Source organism: Oncorhynchus masou, chromosome 9 (assembly GCF_036934945.1).
Source record: "Oncorhynchus masou masou isolate Uvic2021 chromosome 9, UVic_Omas_1.1, whole genome shotgun sequence".
Taxonomy (NCBI): domain Eukaryota; kingdom Metazoa; phylum Chordata; class Actinopteri; order Salmoniformes; family Salmonidae; genus Oncorhynchus; species Oncorhynchus masou.
This window is the reverse complement of record NC_088220.1, coordinates 26,848,722-26,866,244: the sequence shown is the minus strand read 5'-3', so window position 1 is coordinate 26,866,244 and position 17,523 is coordinate 26,848,722. Positions and strand designations below refer to the sequence as shown.

General features: G+C 43.9%; 2 protein-coding genes across 2 annotated transcripts in view; one reads left to right on the top strand and one right to left on the bottom strand.

Annotated features, from left to right (window-relative positions):
* Positions 1-2,686, bottom strand: part of LOC135545752 (E3 ubiquitin-protein ligase BRE1A-like) — a 28,169-nt gene extending 25,483 nt beyond the window's left edge. Inside the window, 5 exon segments of the mRNA XM_064973583.1 lie at positions 1,330-1,477; positions 1,601-1,699; positions 1,803-1,871; positions 2,011-2,188; positions 2,595-2,686. Of these exon segments, the coding sequence (XP_064829655.1) occupies positions 1,330-1,477; positions 1,601-1,699; positions 1,803-1,871; positions 2,011-2,172 (478 nt within the window). The 5' untranslated portion in view covers positions 2,173-2,188; positions 2,595-2,686.
* Positions 2,687-4,250: 1,564 nt separating this feature from the next.
* Positions 4,251-8,858, top strand: LOC135545751 (fructose-bisphosphate aldolase B-like). The gene is made up of 9 exons (XM_064973582.1): positions 4,251-4,399; positions 5,159-5,271; positions 5,458-5,663; positions 5,986-6,040; positions 7,305-7,465; positions 7,685-7,768; positions 7,878-8,052; positions 8,164-8,363; positions 8,570-8,858. The coding sequence occupies exons 2-9, from the start codon at positions 5,160-5,162 to the stop codon at positions 8,663-8,665; spliced, it is 1,089 nt and encodes a 362-aa protein (XP_064829654.1). The 5' UTR covers positions 4,251-4,399; position 5,159; the 3' UTR covers positions 8,666-8,858.
* The last annotated feature ends 8,665 nt before the right edge of the window (positions 8,859-17,523 follow it).

Here is a 17,523-nt window from a genome sequence, read left to right as displayed (position 1 = left end):
GCTCGAGCTGTTTTGCAAGGAGGAATGGGGAAAAAATTCAGTCTCTCGATTTGCAAAACTGATAGAGACATACCCCAAGCGACTTACAGCACACCCAATTTTTCAGTTTTTGATTTGTTAAAAAAGTTTGAAATATCCAATAAATGTCGTTCCACTTCATGATTGTGTCCCACTTGTTGTTGATTCTTCACAAAAAAAATACAGTTTTATATCTTTGTTTGAAGCCTGAAATATGGCAAAAGGTCGCAAAAGGTTCAAGGGGGCCGAATACTTTCGCACGGCACTGTATGTATATATGTATGTATATACAAGTGCTGTGAAAAAGTATTTGCCCTCTTTCTGATTTTCTCTATTTTTGCATATGTTTTATTCTGAATGTTATCAGACCTTCAACCAAAACATATTAGATAAAGGGAAAATTAGTTTACAAATAACACAACTGCACACTTATTTTATTTCTTTAATTAACAAAGTTATGCAACACTCAATTCCCCTGTGTGAAAAAGTAATTGCCCCCTTACACTCAATAACTGGTTGTGCCACCTTCAGCTGCAAAGACCACAACCAAATGCTTCCTGTAGTTCTCAGTTTCTCACATCGCTGTGGAGGACTTTTGGCCCACTCTTCCATGCAAAACCCATGTTTTCCAAAAGTTATAATTTTCTATATGTCCATAGAACATTCTTCCAAGAGTCTTGATGATCATCCAGGTGCTTTTTGGCTAACTTTAGTCAACTTTTTGGACAAGATGGGTCCCATTATCCCTGGCGAAAATCAAACACTTCATTCCACAGTAAGAACCTCATACCAAGGATCATGTATGGTGGTGGTAGTGGGAAGCTTTGGGGATGCTTTGCTGCCTCAGGACCTGGATGACTTTCCTTAATAGAAGGAACCATGAAATCTGCTCTGTATCAGAGAACTCTACAGGAGAATGTCATCCTTCTGTGGGCTGAAGTGTAGCTGGGTCAAGCAGCAAGACTGATCCATAACACACAAGTCTACATTAATATGGTTAAAAAGTAACACTTCTGCAAGTTAAGAGTGGGCCAAAATTTCTCCACAGCAACTTGAGACTGATTAACAACCACGGGAAGCGCTTGGTTGGAGTCATTGCAACTAAAGGTGGCACAACCAGTTATTGAGGGGCATTGGGTGTTGCATAACTTTGTTTATGAAATAAGTAAGTCATTGTTGTGTTATTTGTTCACTTAGGTTCCCTTTATCTAATATTAGGTTTTTGTTGAAGATATAATAACATTCAGTATCAAAAATATGCAAAAGTAGATTAAATTAGAAACGGGGCAAATACTCGTTCTCCCTCTTTACCTCGGTCTTTGGCTCTCTCCTGGTTGGAGTCGCCGTCGGGTTCTGGGGTGTCCGGCTTCAGGCTCCGCCCCTCTCCTACCGGGGTTTCCACAGGCTCGCTTCCTGATTGGTCGTAGCGCCTGCCAATCTGGCGCACATTGTCATCAAACTAAGAGGAGGAGAGGGGAAGTAGATGGTATTTAGAATATAGAGAATTGTTTTAATGCTAATTGTATCTATGTGCAATGTTTTAATTGCATATTGTTCATTATTTGAGTGAATGAATAGTTACCTGATTCCAGTATCTGTTCAGGATCAGTAGGCTGGCATCATCAGTAGCCTGACGAGTCTCCAGTCTCTCGATTCTCTCTCTCAGCTCATCCTCAATCACCTGCAGAGCAACAAGTCCCATTATAAATGTATATAGTGAAAACAGGAGTTGTAGGTTTGTGTGTGCCTGTGTATTTGTTTATGTGTGTGTGAGACTAACATACCTGTCTTTGATCAAGGGATTCTCCCAACTTCCTGTTCTTCACATGGAGAGCTTTGACATCCTGTTCCTCCTGACCACAAGAGAAAGAGACCGAACAGATGAGAACAACACAATCAACGACACTGCTGACAAGCCATAACTACCATAATGTAAAGGCAGACAGACAGAGATAGGATAAATACAGGCTAGGCACTTTGAAGCTCTCTCACCGAGTTGGACACCCCTCCGAGTTTGATGACGGTTTCCACGGCAGTAGCGCTGACCCCGGGAACCCCGTCCTCTCCTCCTTCTCGCTCCCTCCGTTTATCGGGGGGCGCACCGGACGAGGAAGAGGGGGCGCTGGAGTCACACGGACGCTTCTGTCCTGACATCCTGAACCCAACACCGCTGTAGTAGATATTAAATATGCACACATTGAGATCCTAGCTAACTAACATTAGATAACCTTAATTAACGTGGTGGATCTTATTGTAGAAAACCCCACGTAGCTTGCTAACGTTAGCTAGCTACAGTCATTAGCTTACTATATAATTTCGAAAGAGCAGACATTTGTTTTAATTATAATTCAATTTCAGCTATTTGGCAATGTTACATTTACCAGTTAGTTAGGAAATTCACAAATACGTTGTAACGTTAGATAGCTGTAGCTAATTAGTAGCCAGTTTGCTAATTCAAATATACCACACGCTATAAAATAGGCTTTCTAAACAGAAAACTTGAGTGGGGCACTTTACATCAATACATTTGATTTGTTATTTCTTGTAGAGTCGGTGGTTTGATTCAAATTCCTTACCAATTTTTATAAAATAGTGTTATTTACAAATTCTGTCAATTAATGTTGATATTGCGGCTTCTTTCGGCTCTCTTCCGAAAACGGAAGTAGCCACTGACATTGAAAGTCGAACCACTCATCATTTTAAAGGGCGCCACCACGTGGTGGAAGAAATTACATTCAGAATCATATAGATTGTACACGAATCTGCAGACTGGAGTTGGAGAACGAGAGAGATTATCATTCTATTGCTACCATCCTTACAAAAAAGGGATTGCAGTTTTGAAATCTGCAGTCGACTGTGGTATTTTGTGGGCAATAAAAAGAAACTGTGTTATATTGGACACAGTATTTGCAGCATAATGCTGTTATACTGCACTCTGAGTGCAGTCTGTGTTATCTGTGGATGGAGAAGTGAAGTATGTAATACTGTATAAATAAATGTTGGTAGCGGCTACAGGTGGCATATTATCTCACTGTTTTATTTGTGGCAGCAAGTAAACAACACTAAAGACTCTAACAGCATTGTCTGGTTTTGGAGATCAAAGTACAGAAATAACGTTTGTGCCTCTGTAGTTTCTTGCTCTCACTCTCTCACACACATTTTCATTCAGTTTCTCTCCAGTGAATGAGAGGATGATGGGAACGGACTCTGACCCAGAGTGTTTGTGAGACCATTGTTGGCGGTTCCATGGTCCATCTTGTGTAAGCTTGATTTGTAATAGCTTGTGCGTTAGTTTTCCACCCTGCTTACCTCATACCCAGGTTCAAATACATTTGTCTGATACAGTCATTCACAACGCTCCTACTGTGTAGCAGAGCGCCCCCTCCCATAGCCATTGGCACACCCATTTGTTGTTTTGTCCCATTATCTCCATCTTTTATGAATGATGTCTATAGAGGCGGAACAGGAATGTAGGTTTATTCCTGTCTATAGCCAGTAAAACAATACACCATTCACATTATACAGTTTGGTTGGCACACATGTGTACACTTCAGTATCAGTTGACATTTACGGCTGTAAAGTGGTAGGCTACCGTATGATTCTACAGGAACCTTGTCAGAGCAGTATAGCAAATAGTTGTCGACCTAGACAGACACAAACATGAGCTATTCATTGAGAGTCAGAGGAGTAAGTAACATGTTCATTTCATAATGTGGATTCTGTCATTTGACACCGATCTATTGTAGATGATAACCCCATTCATAAACCAACATATCCAGACATATTACTGAGAGATGTACAGACAGACATACCAACAGACTACAGACACACATACACAACAGCAGGAAAGACACAAGACAGTATGAAAACCTGAAAAGAAACATTATATAACCAAGCTCATTGTGTATTTATTCCTCGTGTGATTTTCTTCTTCTTCTATATATATATATATATATATATATATATATATATATATATATATATATATATATATATATATATATACATATACTGCATTTCTCTGCAGTCAAGCACACACACACACACACAATCATCATGCACTCAACGCATGCTGCTATGTATAACAAAGGATTTGCAGAGGGATGTTCCTTTACCTCGAAGTAATACTTTCAAGTTCTGATACAACTCAAAGTCCACAAAAGATGCATTATACACAACCCCCCCCGACTGTCTCGACCAATAGCATTTCCAGTGGGGATGCACGCCCGCGCCACATCGCTCAGCGTTCGTCACCCGCCCGATAAATAGCACTTTATTTAGAAAAATCGTTCTTCTCAATTATTCCGAATTACTGGGAGGCAGGGGAGGCAATTTGTCTATTCGTTTTCTGCAATTGGTGTTGACTTTGTCATATATTCAAGTAAGTTTTACTTTCAGCTTCATACTTGCATCATTTTCACGATTAGCTTATCTATGAAAAAGCTCATAAATGACAAAACTAGTTTCTGTTTCTGGCCTACAACGCTTAAAACAGAGGCTCTTAAATATTGCAATGGAATATTGCAATGTTTCAACTCGATGTTGCAAGAATATCTTTGATGTTTGCAATGTTTGAGGCTCCATGCGGTATGCGGACCTCTGCAGCCTATGCTCTTCACTTCTAGTCAGTTTTTTTATGCGTTGTAGGCAAAATGTTTAATGGCAAATGTACACGTTTGTGCAGATTTTTTTTTTCTTCAAGGTTGATATGTTGACTTTTAAAAAAATCGTAAACAGTTTCTGTAACTCGAGAGCGCACGCATGGCGCGTGAAACACGCCACAGAATTGTGTAACTTCTAAAAAATATTTACGTTGAGTCCTCCTGAATCTGATCAAATTTGATGGCTCTTTGCCATCAATATGGTGTGAATGATTTGACTGACTTCTATAGTGAACTATGAACCTATTTGTCCTATGTAGGGGGAAGGTAAGTTATTAGCTTTCAGACTAAAGTTCAAACTGCAGACAAGCCAAATATTGACAGAGTTGGGGAGGGGGAAGGGTCCTGGTGGTTGATGTACTGTTAGTGTTTGAGACTATGCAACACGTTAACAACCACCAGAACTAACTGGAGTACATAACTGGATTTGGGTTAATGTATTGAATTCTGTTCTGAGTTCTCTTTTCTCTTCTCCACAGGATGACTAGCCAGTTCCCATCCCTCTCTCCAGAGCAGAAGAAGGAGCTCTCTGACATCGCCCAGAGGATTGTGGCTCCAGGGAAGGGCATCCTAGCAGCAGATGAGTCCACAGGTGAGGAGGCAACGCTGGGCATGGATGAGTGGGTGGCGGGGCGATTTGGCGAGGTGGGAAACTACTGTTGTATTTTCTCAGCAAGTAGCCGTGTTGGCCATCTGAAGGGGGAGTGTTAGAGGGAGACGTTAAGAAGCTACAGGTATCCGTCATTCTTACATTCTTTCCCATAATTTCTCCGACTAGGCACAATGGGTAAGCGCCTGCAGAAGATCAACGTGGAGAACAACGAGGAGAACCGTCGGACTTTCCGTGACCTCTTATTCTCTGCGGTTGACCCCAACTGCATTGGCGGAATCATCTTCTTCCACGAGACGCTGTACCAGATGTCGGACAAGGGTGTCCTCTTCCCCCAGGTCATCAAGGACAAGGGCATCGTGGTCGGCATTAAGGTAAGAAGGCCAGCAACGTCCGGTCCCTTTTTGAATGCCATTCTTGATCTGGGATAGTTTGCTTGGTGAAAACAGGACAGGGAGGAAGTATGTATTTTCAAAAGTACTCGGACAGGACCTGAGGCTATGCTGCAGTTGTAATGAAGGACGCTCGTCCCATATACTACTGATAAGACTGGTTGAGTGTAGACAATTATGACCACACGCCCATCCATCCAACAAGTAATTACTGGCTTCACTTACCAAGATTGGATGTCATATAGTGACACTAAGGATTCACACTACTGGGAAAGGGGTTATAGTTTGAACATTTGTTTTCTAGGTGGACAAAGGCACAGCTGGTCTGAACGGAACAGATGGAGAGACTACCACACAGGGTAAGATTACGCTCTTTATTTTTGTTGCAACTCTAATAAAGCCCTGTGTCAAATCTGAAATACTTTGAAACCAGTTCCTGAAATCTCCCAAGACCACATTGAATCCGTTTGACATGATGGATTGCAAACCGTCAACAGTAAAATGCGTTGCATGACTATGAAAGCAAAGACTGGACAAAAATATAAATGGACCATGTAAAGTTTTGGTCCCATGATTCATGTATTACTATTCTGTACACAGCTTGTTTCTCAAATTGTGTTTACTTCACTGTGAGCATTTTGCCTTTGCCAAGATAATCCATCCACCTGACAGGTGTGGCATATCAAGAATCTGATTAAAAGGCATGCTCATTACAAATGTGCACCTTGTTAAAATAAAAGGCCACTCTAAAATGTGCAGTTGTCACAACACAATGCCAAAGACGCCTCAAGTTAAGGGAATGTGCACCAGAGCTGTTGCCAGAAAATTGAAGGATAATTTCTCTACCTTAAGGTACTGCCAACATAATTTTATAGAATTTGGCTTTAAGTCCAACCGGCCTCACAACTGCAACCCATGTGTTGGCGAGCGGTTTTGCTGATGTCAACGTTATGAACAGTGTACCCCATAGTGGGGGTATGGGTAGGCAAAAGCTACGGACAACGAACACAATTTTATTTTATTGATAGCAAAATTAATGCACAGCGATACCGGGACGAGATCCTGAGGCCCATTGTTGTGACATTTTATCCGCCACCATCACCTCATGTTTCAGCATGGTAATGCTTAGACCCATGTTGCAAGGAACTGTGCATAATTTCTGGAAGCTGAAAATGTCCCAGTTCTTCTATAGCCTGCATACTCAGACATGTCACCCATTGAGCATGTTTGGGATGCTCTGGATCGACATGTAGACGGATATTCCAGTTCCCGATAATATCCAACAACTTCGCACAGCCATTGAAGAGGCGTGACATTTCACAGGCCAAAATCAACAGCCTGATCAACTCCATGCGACGGAGATGTGTCCCGCTGCATGAGGCAAATCGTTGTCACACCAGATACTGACTGGTTTTCTGATCCACACCCCAGCTTTAAAATTTTTTTATGGCATCTGATCAACAGATGCATGTCTGTATTCCCAAACAGGTGAAATCCATAGACTAGGGCCTAATGAATTTTTTAATTGACTGATTTCCTTATGAACTCTAAATCTTAGAAATTGTTGCATGTTGTGTTTTTTATATTTTTTTGTTCAGTATAATATCATCCTTCTGTCATCAGGTCTTGATGGACTCTCTGAGCGTTGTGCTCAGTACAAGAAGGACGGTTGCGACTTTGCCAAATGGAGGTGTGTGCTCAAGATCTCCGACGCCTGCCCCTCGGCCCTCGCCATCGCAGAGAATGCCAATGTCCTCGCCAGATACGCCAGTATCTGCCAACAGGTGTGTGCATGCCATGATAACTTCTCCCTTCTAAAACTATAGTGCCCTGTACCCTAGGATAGGATGAACTTTAATGTCCCAGAGGGGAAACTGTCAGATGTACAGTACTACTGCTGTACCTGACTTCACAAAAACTAAGAAATTATCAGAAATTCCTTAATGGTAAGGTTTGTCTACATAAGTGTGTAAACGTGATGTTAATTATTTTTCTCTCGTCAGAACGGCCTGGTGCCCATCGTGGAGCCAGAGATTTTGCCTGACGGAGACCATGACCTGCTGCGCACTCAGTATGTCACTGAAAAGGTGAGCTTTTTTAACAGCACGAAATTACAAACTTATCACCCCAAATCTCTTAGTCACACTCCAATTGACATGGCTGAACTGAACGCCTCTAAACCATCCTTCTCACCAGGTCCTGGCAGCCACGTACAAGGCTCTGAACGACCACCACGTCTACCTGGAGGGTACCCTGTTGAAGCCTAACATGGTCACTGCTGGACACTCCTGCCCCAAGAAGTTCACCCCCCAGGAGGTTGGCATGGCCACCGTCACCGCCTTGAGGCGCACCGTTCCTGCCGCCGTTCCCGGTGAGCCCGAGTTCGGTGGATTTGAAGGAGTAAAACATGTATATTTAGTTGCGATCAGGTGACGCTAAAATGAACTCGCCACCAAATTGCTTAACCCTCCCCCTCTCTCAGGCATCACCTTCCTGTCTGGAGGTCAGAGTGAAGAGGAGGCCACCCAAAACCTCAACGCCATGAACCAGACGTCCCTCCACCGGCCTTGGAAGCTCTCCTTCTCCTACGGCCGTGCGCTCCAGGCCTCCGCCCTCGCCGCCTGGAAAGGCAAGGCCGCCAATAAGCAGTCGGCACAGGATGCTTTCACCTCCAGAGCCAAGGTAAGACGGTGGGGCTGTTCTAGGGTAGAGCGGACAACTTACAGGTGCTGACTACAGGGATATAATTGGGAAGCTATTGTATGGTCGTGGCCTCTTTACTTAAAATGAATTGGGTTCAAATTGTCTCCTTCCTCTCTAAGCTTCATTCTGGAAGCACATGCTTTCCCCCTTTTTTTCTCTTCCTAAATCACAAATTGTAATTTCAGAGCAACGGTTTGGCCTCCAAGGGAAAGTACACAGCGGTCGGCAGCGATGACCAGGCTTCCATGCAGTCCCTGCACACAGCCAACTATGTCTACTAACTAGAGAACACGGCAGACGCAAGGAGCACAACACAACCTTGAGAAATTTGTCACCTGCACACAAAGCAGGAAATTATTGAGCTGGGTTGTCTGGTTTTACTGGTCCCTCCCTTCCATGTTGACATTCCCTAATGACAGATCCAGTTGTACAAGTTATTCTCTGGAGTAAATTAAATAAACAGTGCAAAACAAAGCCTTTGTAAAAGTGTCATGCTGTTGGGTACAAAACACTTAAGGGGATTGTTAGTATAATCCTTTATCAATAGGCAAAGCATTGTATGATAACAATGAACACTGAATGAACTCGATTGTCTAGGGTTGTTGGCTGGATTAAAAAGGATGAATTTCCTGGGGAGGTGTACACTGGAAATGGTCAGATCATCCTGTTGGCCAGTTGCAGCAGGTTGTTCTGGGCCTGTTTGGGGAACTGCTAAGTGAAGGGGTGGAACAGCTTCAGGATGCTGGGCAGGTTCTGGGCCTCATCCACTGCAGTCCAACCCCAGATGTCACTCTCCTGAAGTGTGCAAATAGGGTTTCGGGGGAGTTAAACTTAAGGATTGCGAACTGGGAATGGAAACATTGGTATTAACAATTTGAGTGCTAACGAAGTCATTGTGCTGCCCCAGGACTGCAGCTATCATGTCACTGGTAAACAGCCAAACCCTTGACATATTTACAGATAAGGCAGTACCAGAGGGGTGGCTCCGTACTCCAGCAGCCTGGACACCATGGTCCTCTCCCTCAGCCTGACTGCAATGTGCAGCGCTGTACGGCCGTTATAGTCACTCTGGTCCAGGTTCACTCCAGACAGGTACCAGGCTTGCAACAGCTGGTAGTCCTTGTTCTGGACAACCCTGATCAAAACACAAAATGGATATGTACCCACAATCTACAATTGAAAATAAACTAGATTGATTGGATATTTTCACACTATCTTCAAGCTGCAATATGTAACTACCTGACAATGAAGAAATTAATTATAGATCTCCTTGTCAGCAAGATCTGTTCTGTGCTATTTCTACACTTTTGTTTTAGCATCTTTTACTTTTTTGTACAACAGCCAGAAATACAATGTTTTTGGACATGGAAAATATATTTACAGGCAGTTTAGATGGTATAAAGATCCTCTACGCTGTACTTTGTTACAAACTGAAATTAGGTGAACAATTTTAGCAACCAGGAATTGACGGCGCAATTCCTGCATAGTGCATCTTTAAGGATTAGCACAACATTTTGCTTAGACACTGAGAGATAAGATGTATATGCTGTGACCAAACGCCTAGCTAGATAAGATGTAGACTCACTTGATCAGCTCCAGCCCGATCCTCACAAGCTCCAAAGACAGAGGGGCTCCTTTCAGACGCAGGATGCGGATGATGTCAAAGTGCCTGGAAGGAAAAATTACAATGGATTACGTTGTCATTCCAGACACACCATTGTATGCTTATTTGTCAGTCAGCTGTTATTCATATCACAAAAGCAAATCCTCTTCACACTGCACCGGTTCTTGATGGCCAGGTGAAGCGGTGTGTATCCAAAGCGGTCTTTGAGCTGGGTGCTGGCTCCTTTACCCATCAGGTACTTGACCATATCCAGCCTGCCCTTCTCACAGGCCTTGTGGAGGGGGGTGGTGCCATCGTAGTCCCCACAGTTCACATCCATCTGCGAGAGGAAGGGGGAGGGAGAGAGTTTCTCAGACAATGTGTAAGGTGTCTGTGTGTGGCGAAGAAATCCTCACCCTCTCCAGGATCTCCTGCAGGGAGAGGAAGTCATTGCTCTCCACACATCCACAGGCGAAGGAGGGCAGCAGCTCCCCGATCATCACTTTGACCTCCTGAGAAATCGATGGTGGGTGAACATCAGTCATGTTATTGGTCAAAGGTCAGAATAACTTCATGAACCATAGGAATTGCTACTTGGTAACACACTTCTTGGCTCTTGTTCTTCAGCCACTTCAGCTTCAGCACTTGGCCTACCCAGTGCAGAAACCTTCTGTCTCTGGTAACAGTGCCCAGAATTATGATGGGTTTGGTGACAATATCCGGTCCGTCCTGTGTGCTGTCCATCTCTGCAAGGATGATTTAGAAGATGAGTTTATGGGGTGGTAGCCAATAAAATAGGCTACACCCAATGATGACATGAACCCAGAGTGATCAAACTTTTGTTTTTTTAAGTAAAGTCAGCTAGTCATCTAATAAAAAAAACATATATACAGTAGGAAGAGGAATATATTAAGAGGTAGCTTGGCCTACTAAAACCTTTGCTTTAATAGTTAATATTAGCGTTAGACAACTTTTTAGTGTTGACTCTAGAACTAATTCCCCAACATTGTAGTAAAGTAGCTAGCTAATTGACAATGTATTCACGCATAGTAAGAGCTCAAATACCCATTGCAGACTCCAATTGGACATAACATTCTTGCACTTGCTTGCGTGGCTCACCTGCGGCCTGCTGAGTGCTGCTCTCGATACCTGATGTTATGGTGGTCAACCTGACCGTTGACCACTTGGGTCGTCACTAGTTACCACAGTAACAAAGTCATAATTATGGCTAAACCCCGCCCATTTCTACAATTTATCTTCTAAAATCTGATTTTAGCAATAATTATGGCTAAATTCCACCTATTTCTACAATGTATCTTCTAAAATCTGATTTTTACCCTAACTTTATGCCCCATTTTAAATTAAGATTAACATTTTAGATTACATTAATTTTTACGACTTTGTGGCTATGCTAACTAGTGACAACCGTTGACTTGGTCGCGAGACAAACTGGCCTAGCTAGCGTGTACCTTGAGGAGGTAATTGCAGCAGAAAAGAACATCACTCCTCTAACGGTCAATGTTTGCTTAAGTGGCTTATCAAAAGCAATGTTGCAGGTCAGAATAAGTAACGTGGCAGGTTAGAAGAATTAAAGTGGAAAGTTAGGAGAACTAACCTAGCAGCAGGTTAAGGTTAGGAAAAGGGTTAGGCTTAGCTAAAATGCGAAACGGTCTTGAGTGGCAATCAATCTGCCCAATTAGCTGAAAGGACTGCCATACATATATTGATCCTCCCACTTATTTCACAACGCCTACGTTGACACACTCTACATTTGCAGTTACCAATTACTCACATTAAGTGTACCATATTTATGACCATAAGAAATTGCCAGCTATGTTAGCAGAAGATCTCACTGAAAGATAACTCCCAAAAGAATTGCCCAGGTTCTATTCCGCTTACTGAAACATTGTTGATTACTACCAAAGCAAGGTGGTAATCAATGCAATTTTCAAAGATTTGACTGTTACAGTTTATATAAAGAAATCAGTCAATTGAAATGATCTATGGATTTCACATGACTGGGAATAGAGATATGCATCTGTTGGTCACCGATATCTTTTTTTTAAAGGTAGGGGAGTGAATCAGGAAATCAGTCAGTATATGGTGTGACCACCATTTGCCGCATGCAGCAGGACACATCTCCTTCGCATAGAGTTGATCAGTCTGTTGATTGTGTACTGTGGAATGTTGTCCAACTCCTCTTCAATGGTTGTGTGAAGTTATTGGATATTGGTGGGAACTGGAACACGCTGTCGTACATGTCAATCCAGAGCATCGCAAACATACTAAATGGGTGACATGTCTGGTGAGTATGCAGGCCATTGAAGAACTGGGACATTTTCAGCTTCCAGGAATTGTGTACAGATCCTTGGGGCTGTGCATTATCATGCTGAAACATGAGGTGATGGCGGAGGATGAATGGCACGGCATTGGACCTCGTGATCTCATCACAGTATCTCTGTGCATTCAAATTACCATTGATAAAATACAATTGTGTTCGTTGTTTGTAGCTTATGCATGCCCATACCATAACCCCACCTTCACCATGGGGCAATCTGCACTCAAGGTTGACATCAGCAAACCGCTCGACCACACAACGCCATACACACTGACTGCCATCTGCCCGATACACATGAAACTGGGATTTATCCGTGAAGAGCACACTTCTCCATCATGCCAGTGGCCATCGAAGGTGAGCACTTGCCCACTGAAGACGGTTATGACGCAGATTAGCTTCCCTAAGACGGTTTCTGACAGTTTGTGCAAATTCTTTGGTTGTGCAAACCAACAGTTTCATCAGCTATTCAGGTGGCTGGTCTCAGATGATCCCGCAGGTGAAGAAGCCGGATGTTGAGGTCCTGGGCTGGTGAGGTTACACGTGGTCTGCGGTTGTGAGGCCAGTTGGATGTACTGCCAAATTCTCTAAAATGATTGTGGAGGCGGCTTTTGGTAAAGAAATTAACTTTAAATTCTCTGGGAACTGCTCTGGTGGACATTCCTGCAGTCAGCATGCCAATTGCACATTTCCCTCAAAACTTGAGGCATCTGTGGCATTGTATTGTGACAAAACTGCACATTTTAGAGTGGCCTTTTATTGTTCACAGCACAAGGTGCACCTGTGTAATGATTGTGTTGTTTAATCAGCTTCGTGATATGCCACACTTGTCAGGTGGATTACCTTGGGAAAGGAGAAATGCTAACTAACGGTGATGGAAGCAAATGTGTGCACAACATTTGAGAGAAAGAAGCTTTTTGTGCTTATGGAACATTTCTGGGATCTTTTATTTCAGCTAATGGAACATGGGACCCACACTTTACAAGTTGTGTTTATATTTTTGTTTAGTATATGTCAATTGTAAAGTCTCTTGTCTGTAATGTGATTTTTTTCGTTATGTGTCGGACCCCAGTAGGACTAGCTGTCGCCATTGGCGTCAGCTAATGGGGATCCTAATAAATCAAATCAAACGATCAGACAATAATCAGTTGACATTATGGACCACCACAGGTGAGTGGTCACCAACAGATTTGGGGTCCAAAAAAAAATCCTCAGCTTGCCTGATGAGGTGGTGGTCATCACACCACTGCATAAACCTCTGCATCTCTGACCTATACACAGTAGTGTCAGTGACTATACATTAGATCAAGAATGGCAGTATCATCAGAAAACTGGACAATATAATTATCAGGGTGACTACTTGTACATTTATTTGCAGTGGGAATAGGATGGGTGAACTCACACAGCCTTTGGAGACACCTGTATTAATGACTGTGGGCTCAGACAAGATCTGGTTCAGTTGGACCTGCTGGGTCCTGTTGGTCAGAATGAGTGACACCACCTGATGGTATAGGGGTTGACTGACCTCTGTCTGAACTTGCTGAGTAGGATGGGTGGCTGCAAGGTATTAAACTAAAATCCCCAAATAGCAGTGAGGCATCGGCCTTGGGGTTCTCCAGATGTTGCAGGATGAGATGCACTATGGTGAGGATTACTTCATCGGTGTCATGTTTTTATTTGTAAGCAAACTGATACGGGTCCAACAGTGTGTTTAGTCTGACTGAAGCTTACACACCATCATCTTTTCAAGACACTTAAAATGGAGGTCAGAGCAACAGGTCTACATAAACAACAACCTGTCATTTAAATGGATTTCATGTAATGGACATACACAAAATAGTCCAAATTAAAAAAATTACTTGAACGAACATGCACCTGTGGAACGGTCGTTAAGACACTAACAGCTTACAGAGTGTAGGCAATTAAGGTCACAGTTATGAAGCCTTAGGACAGAAAATGCCCAGGGTCCCTGCTCATCTTTCTAGGCATGCTGACTGAGGACTGCCAAAAACATGCTGCAAAAGAACTGCAGATGCCCAGGGTCCCTGCTCATCTGCGTGAACGTGCCTTAGGCATGCTGCAAGGAGGCATGACGACTGCAGATGTGCCCAGGGTCCCTGCTCATCTGCGTGAACGTGCCTTAGGCATGCTGCAAGGAGGCATGACGACTGCAGATGTGCCCAGGGTCCCTGCTCATCTGCGTGAACGTGCCTGCTGCAAGGAGGCATGCTGCAAGGAGGCATGAGGACTGCAGATGTGCCCAGGGTCCCTGCTCATCTGCGTGAACGTGCCTTAGGCATGCTGTCCCTGGTCATCTGCGTGCGTGCCTTTGGCATGCTGCAAGGAGGCATGAGGACTGCGTGCCCAGGGTCCCTGCTCATCTGCATGAACGTGCCTTAGGCATGCTGCAAGGAGGCATGAGGACTGCAGATGTGCCCAGGGTCCCTGCTCATCTGCGTGAACGTGCCTTAGGCACAAGGAGGCATGAACTGCAGATGTGCCCAGGCTCCCTGCTCATGAACGTGCCTTAGGCATGCTGCAAGGAGGCATGAGGACTGCAGATGTGCCCAGGTCCCTGCTCATCTGCGTGAACGTGCTTTAGGCATGCTGCAAGGAGGCATGAGGACTGCAGATGTGACCACGGCAATAAATTGCAATGTCCGTACTGTGAGACACCAAAGACAGCCCTACAGGGAGACAGGATGGACATCTGATGGTCCTCGCAGTGGCAGACCACGTGTAACAACTCCTGCACAGGATCGGTACATCCGAACATCACACCTGCGGGACAGGTACAAGATGGCAACAACAACTGCCCGAGTTACACCAGGAAGGCACAATCGCTCCATCAGTGGTCAGACTGTCCGCAATAGGCTGAGAGAGGCTGGACTGAGGGCTCGTAGGCCTGTTGTAAGGCAGGTCCTCCCCAGACATCACCGGCAACAACGTCGCCTATGGGCACAAACCCACCGTCGCTGGACCAGACAGGACTGGCAAAAAGTGCTCTTCACTGATGAGTTGTGGTTTTGTCTCACCAGGGGTGATGGCTGAATTTGCGTTTCTCGTCAAAGGAATGAGCATTACACTGAGGCCTGTACTCTGGAGCGGGATCGATTTAGAGGTGGAGGGTCCGTCATGGTCTGAGGCGGTTTGTCACAGCATCATCGGACTGAGCTTGTTATTAGTGCAGGAAATCTCAACGCTGTGCATTACAGGGAAGACATCCTCCTCCGTCATGTGGTACCCTTCCTGCAGGCTCAACCTGACATGACCCCCCTGCATTACAATGCCACCAGCCATACTGCTCATTCTGTGTGTGATTTCTTGCAAAACAGGAATGTCAGTGTTCTGCTATGGCCAGCGAAGAGCCCGGATCTCAATCCCATTGAGCACGTCTGGGACCTGTTGGATTGGAGGGTGAGGGCTAGGGCCACTCCCCCCAGAAATGTGACGGAAATTGCAGGTGCCTTGGTGGAAGAGTAGGGTGACATCTCACAGCAAGAACTGGCAAATCTGGTGCAGTCCATGAGGAGGAGATGCACTGCAGTACTTAATGCAGTTGGTGGTCACCAGATACCGACTGTTACTTTTAATTTTGACCTCCCTTTTGTTCAGGGACGCATTATTCGATTTCTGTTAATCATATGTCTGTGGAAGTTGTTCACTTTATGTCTCAGCTGTTGAATCTTGTTATGGTCATACAAATATTTACACATGTTAAGTTTGATGAAAATAAATGCAGTTGAAGTGAGAGGATGTTTCTTTTTTTGCTGAGTTTATGTATTCACCCCCTTTTCTATGAAGCCCTTAAATAATATCTGGTGCAATCAATTACCTTCAGTAGTCACATAATTAGTTAAATAAAGTCGCCCTGTGTGCAATATAAGTGTCACGTGATCTTTAACCATCTCAGTATATATACACCTGTTCTGAAAGGCTCCAGAGTCTGCAACACCACCAAGCAAGCGCAACATGAAGACCAATAAGCTCTCCAAACAGGTCAGAGACAAAGTTCTGGAGAAGTACAGACCAGGGTTGGGTTATAAAAAAATATCCGAAACCTTGAACATCACACGGAGCACCATTAAATCCATTATTAAAAAATGGAAAGAATATGGCACCACAACAAACCTGCCAAGAGAAGGCCGCCGACCAAAACTCACAGACCAGGCAAGGAGGGTATTAATCAGAGAGGCAACAAAGAGACCAAAGATAACCCTGGAGGAGCTGCAAAGCTCCACAGCGGAGATTGGAGTATCTGTCCATAGGACCACTTTAAGCCGTACAATCCACAGAGCTGAAATTTACGGAAGAGTGGCCAGAATAAAAAACATTGCATAAAGAAAAAGATAAGCAAACACGTTTGGTGTTTGCCAAAAGGCATGTGGGAGACTCTCCAAACATATGGAAGGTACTCTGGTCAGATGAGACTATAATTGAGCTTTTTGGCCATCAAGAAAAATGCTAAGTCTGGCGCAAACCCAACACCTCTCATCATCCTGAGAACACCATCCCCATAGTGAAGCATGGTGGTGGCAGAATCATGCTGTGGGGGATGTTTTTCGTTGTCAGGGACTGGGAAACTGGTCAGAATTGAAGGAATGCTGGATGGTGCTAAATACAGGGAAATTCTTAAGGGAAACCTTGGTCAGTCTTCCAGAGATTTAAGATTGGGACAGAGGTTCACCTTCCAGCAGGACAATGACCCTAAGCATACTGCTAAAGCAACACTCGAGTGGTCTAAGGGGAAACATTTAAATGTCTTGGAATGGCCTTGCCAAAGCCCAGACCTCGATCCAATTGAGAATCTGTGGTATGACTTAAAGATTGCTGTACACCAGCGGAACCCATCCAACTTGAAGGAGCTGGAGCAGTTTTGCCTTGAAGAATGGGCAAAACTCCCAGTGGCTAGATGTGCCAAGCTTATAGAAACATACCCCAAGAGACTTGCAGCTGTAATTGCTGCAAATGGTGGCTCTACAAAGTATTGACTTTGTGGGGATGAATAGTTATGCACACTCAAGTTTTGCAGTTTTGTCTTATTTCTTGTTTGTTATACAAGAAACAATATTTTGCATCTTCAAATTGGTAGGCATGTTGTGTAAATAAAATGATACAACCCCCCCAAAAATCTATTTTAATTCCAGGTTGTAAGGCAACAAAATAGGAAAAATGCCAACGGGGTGAATACTTTCGCAATC

What these genes read in the sequence shown, in the direction of transcription:
- LOC135545751 (XM_064973582.1), top strand. Translation starts at nt 5,160, where the DNA reads ATGACTAGCCAGTTCCCATCCCTCTCTCCAGAGCAGAAGAAGGAGCTC. An exon ending in TGGAGAGACTACCACACAGG is followed by an intron (nt 6,041 to 7,304) that starts GTAAGATTACGC and finishes TTCTGTCATCAG; the next exon opens with GTCTTGATGGACTCTCTGAG. An exon ending in ACGCCAGTATCTGCCAACAG is followed by an intron (nt 7,466 to 7,684) that starts GTGTGTGCATGC and finishes TTCTCTCGTCAG; the next exon opens with AACGGCCTGGTGCCCATCGT.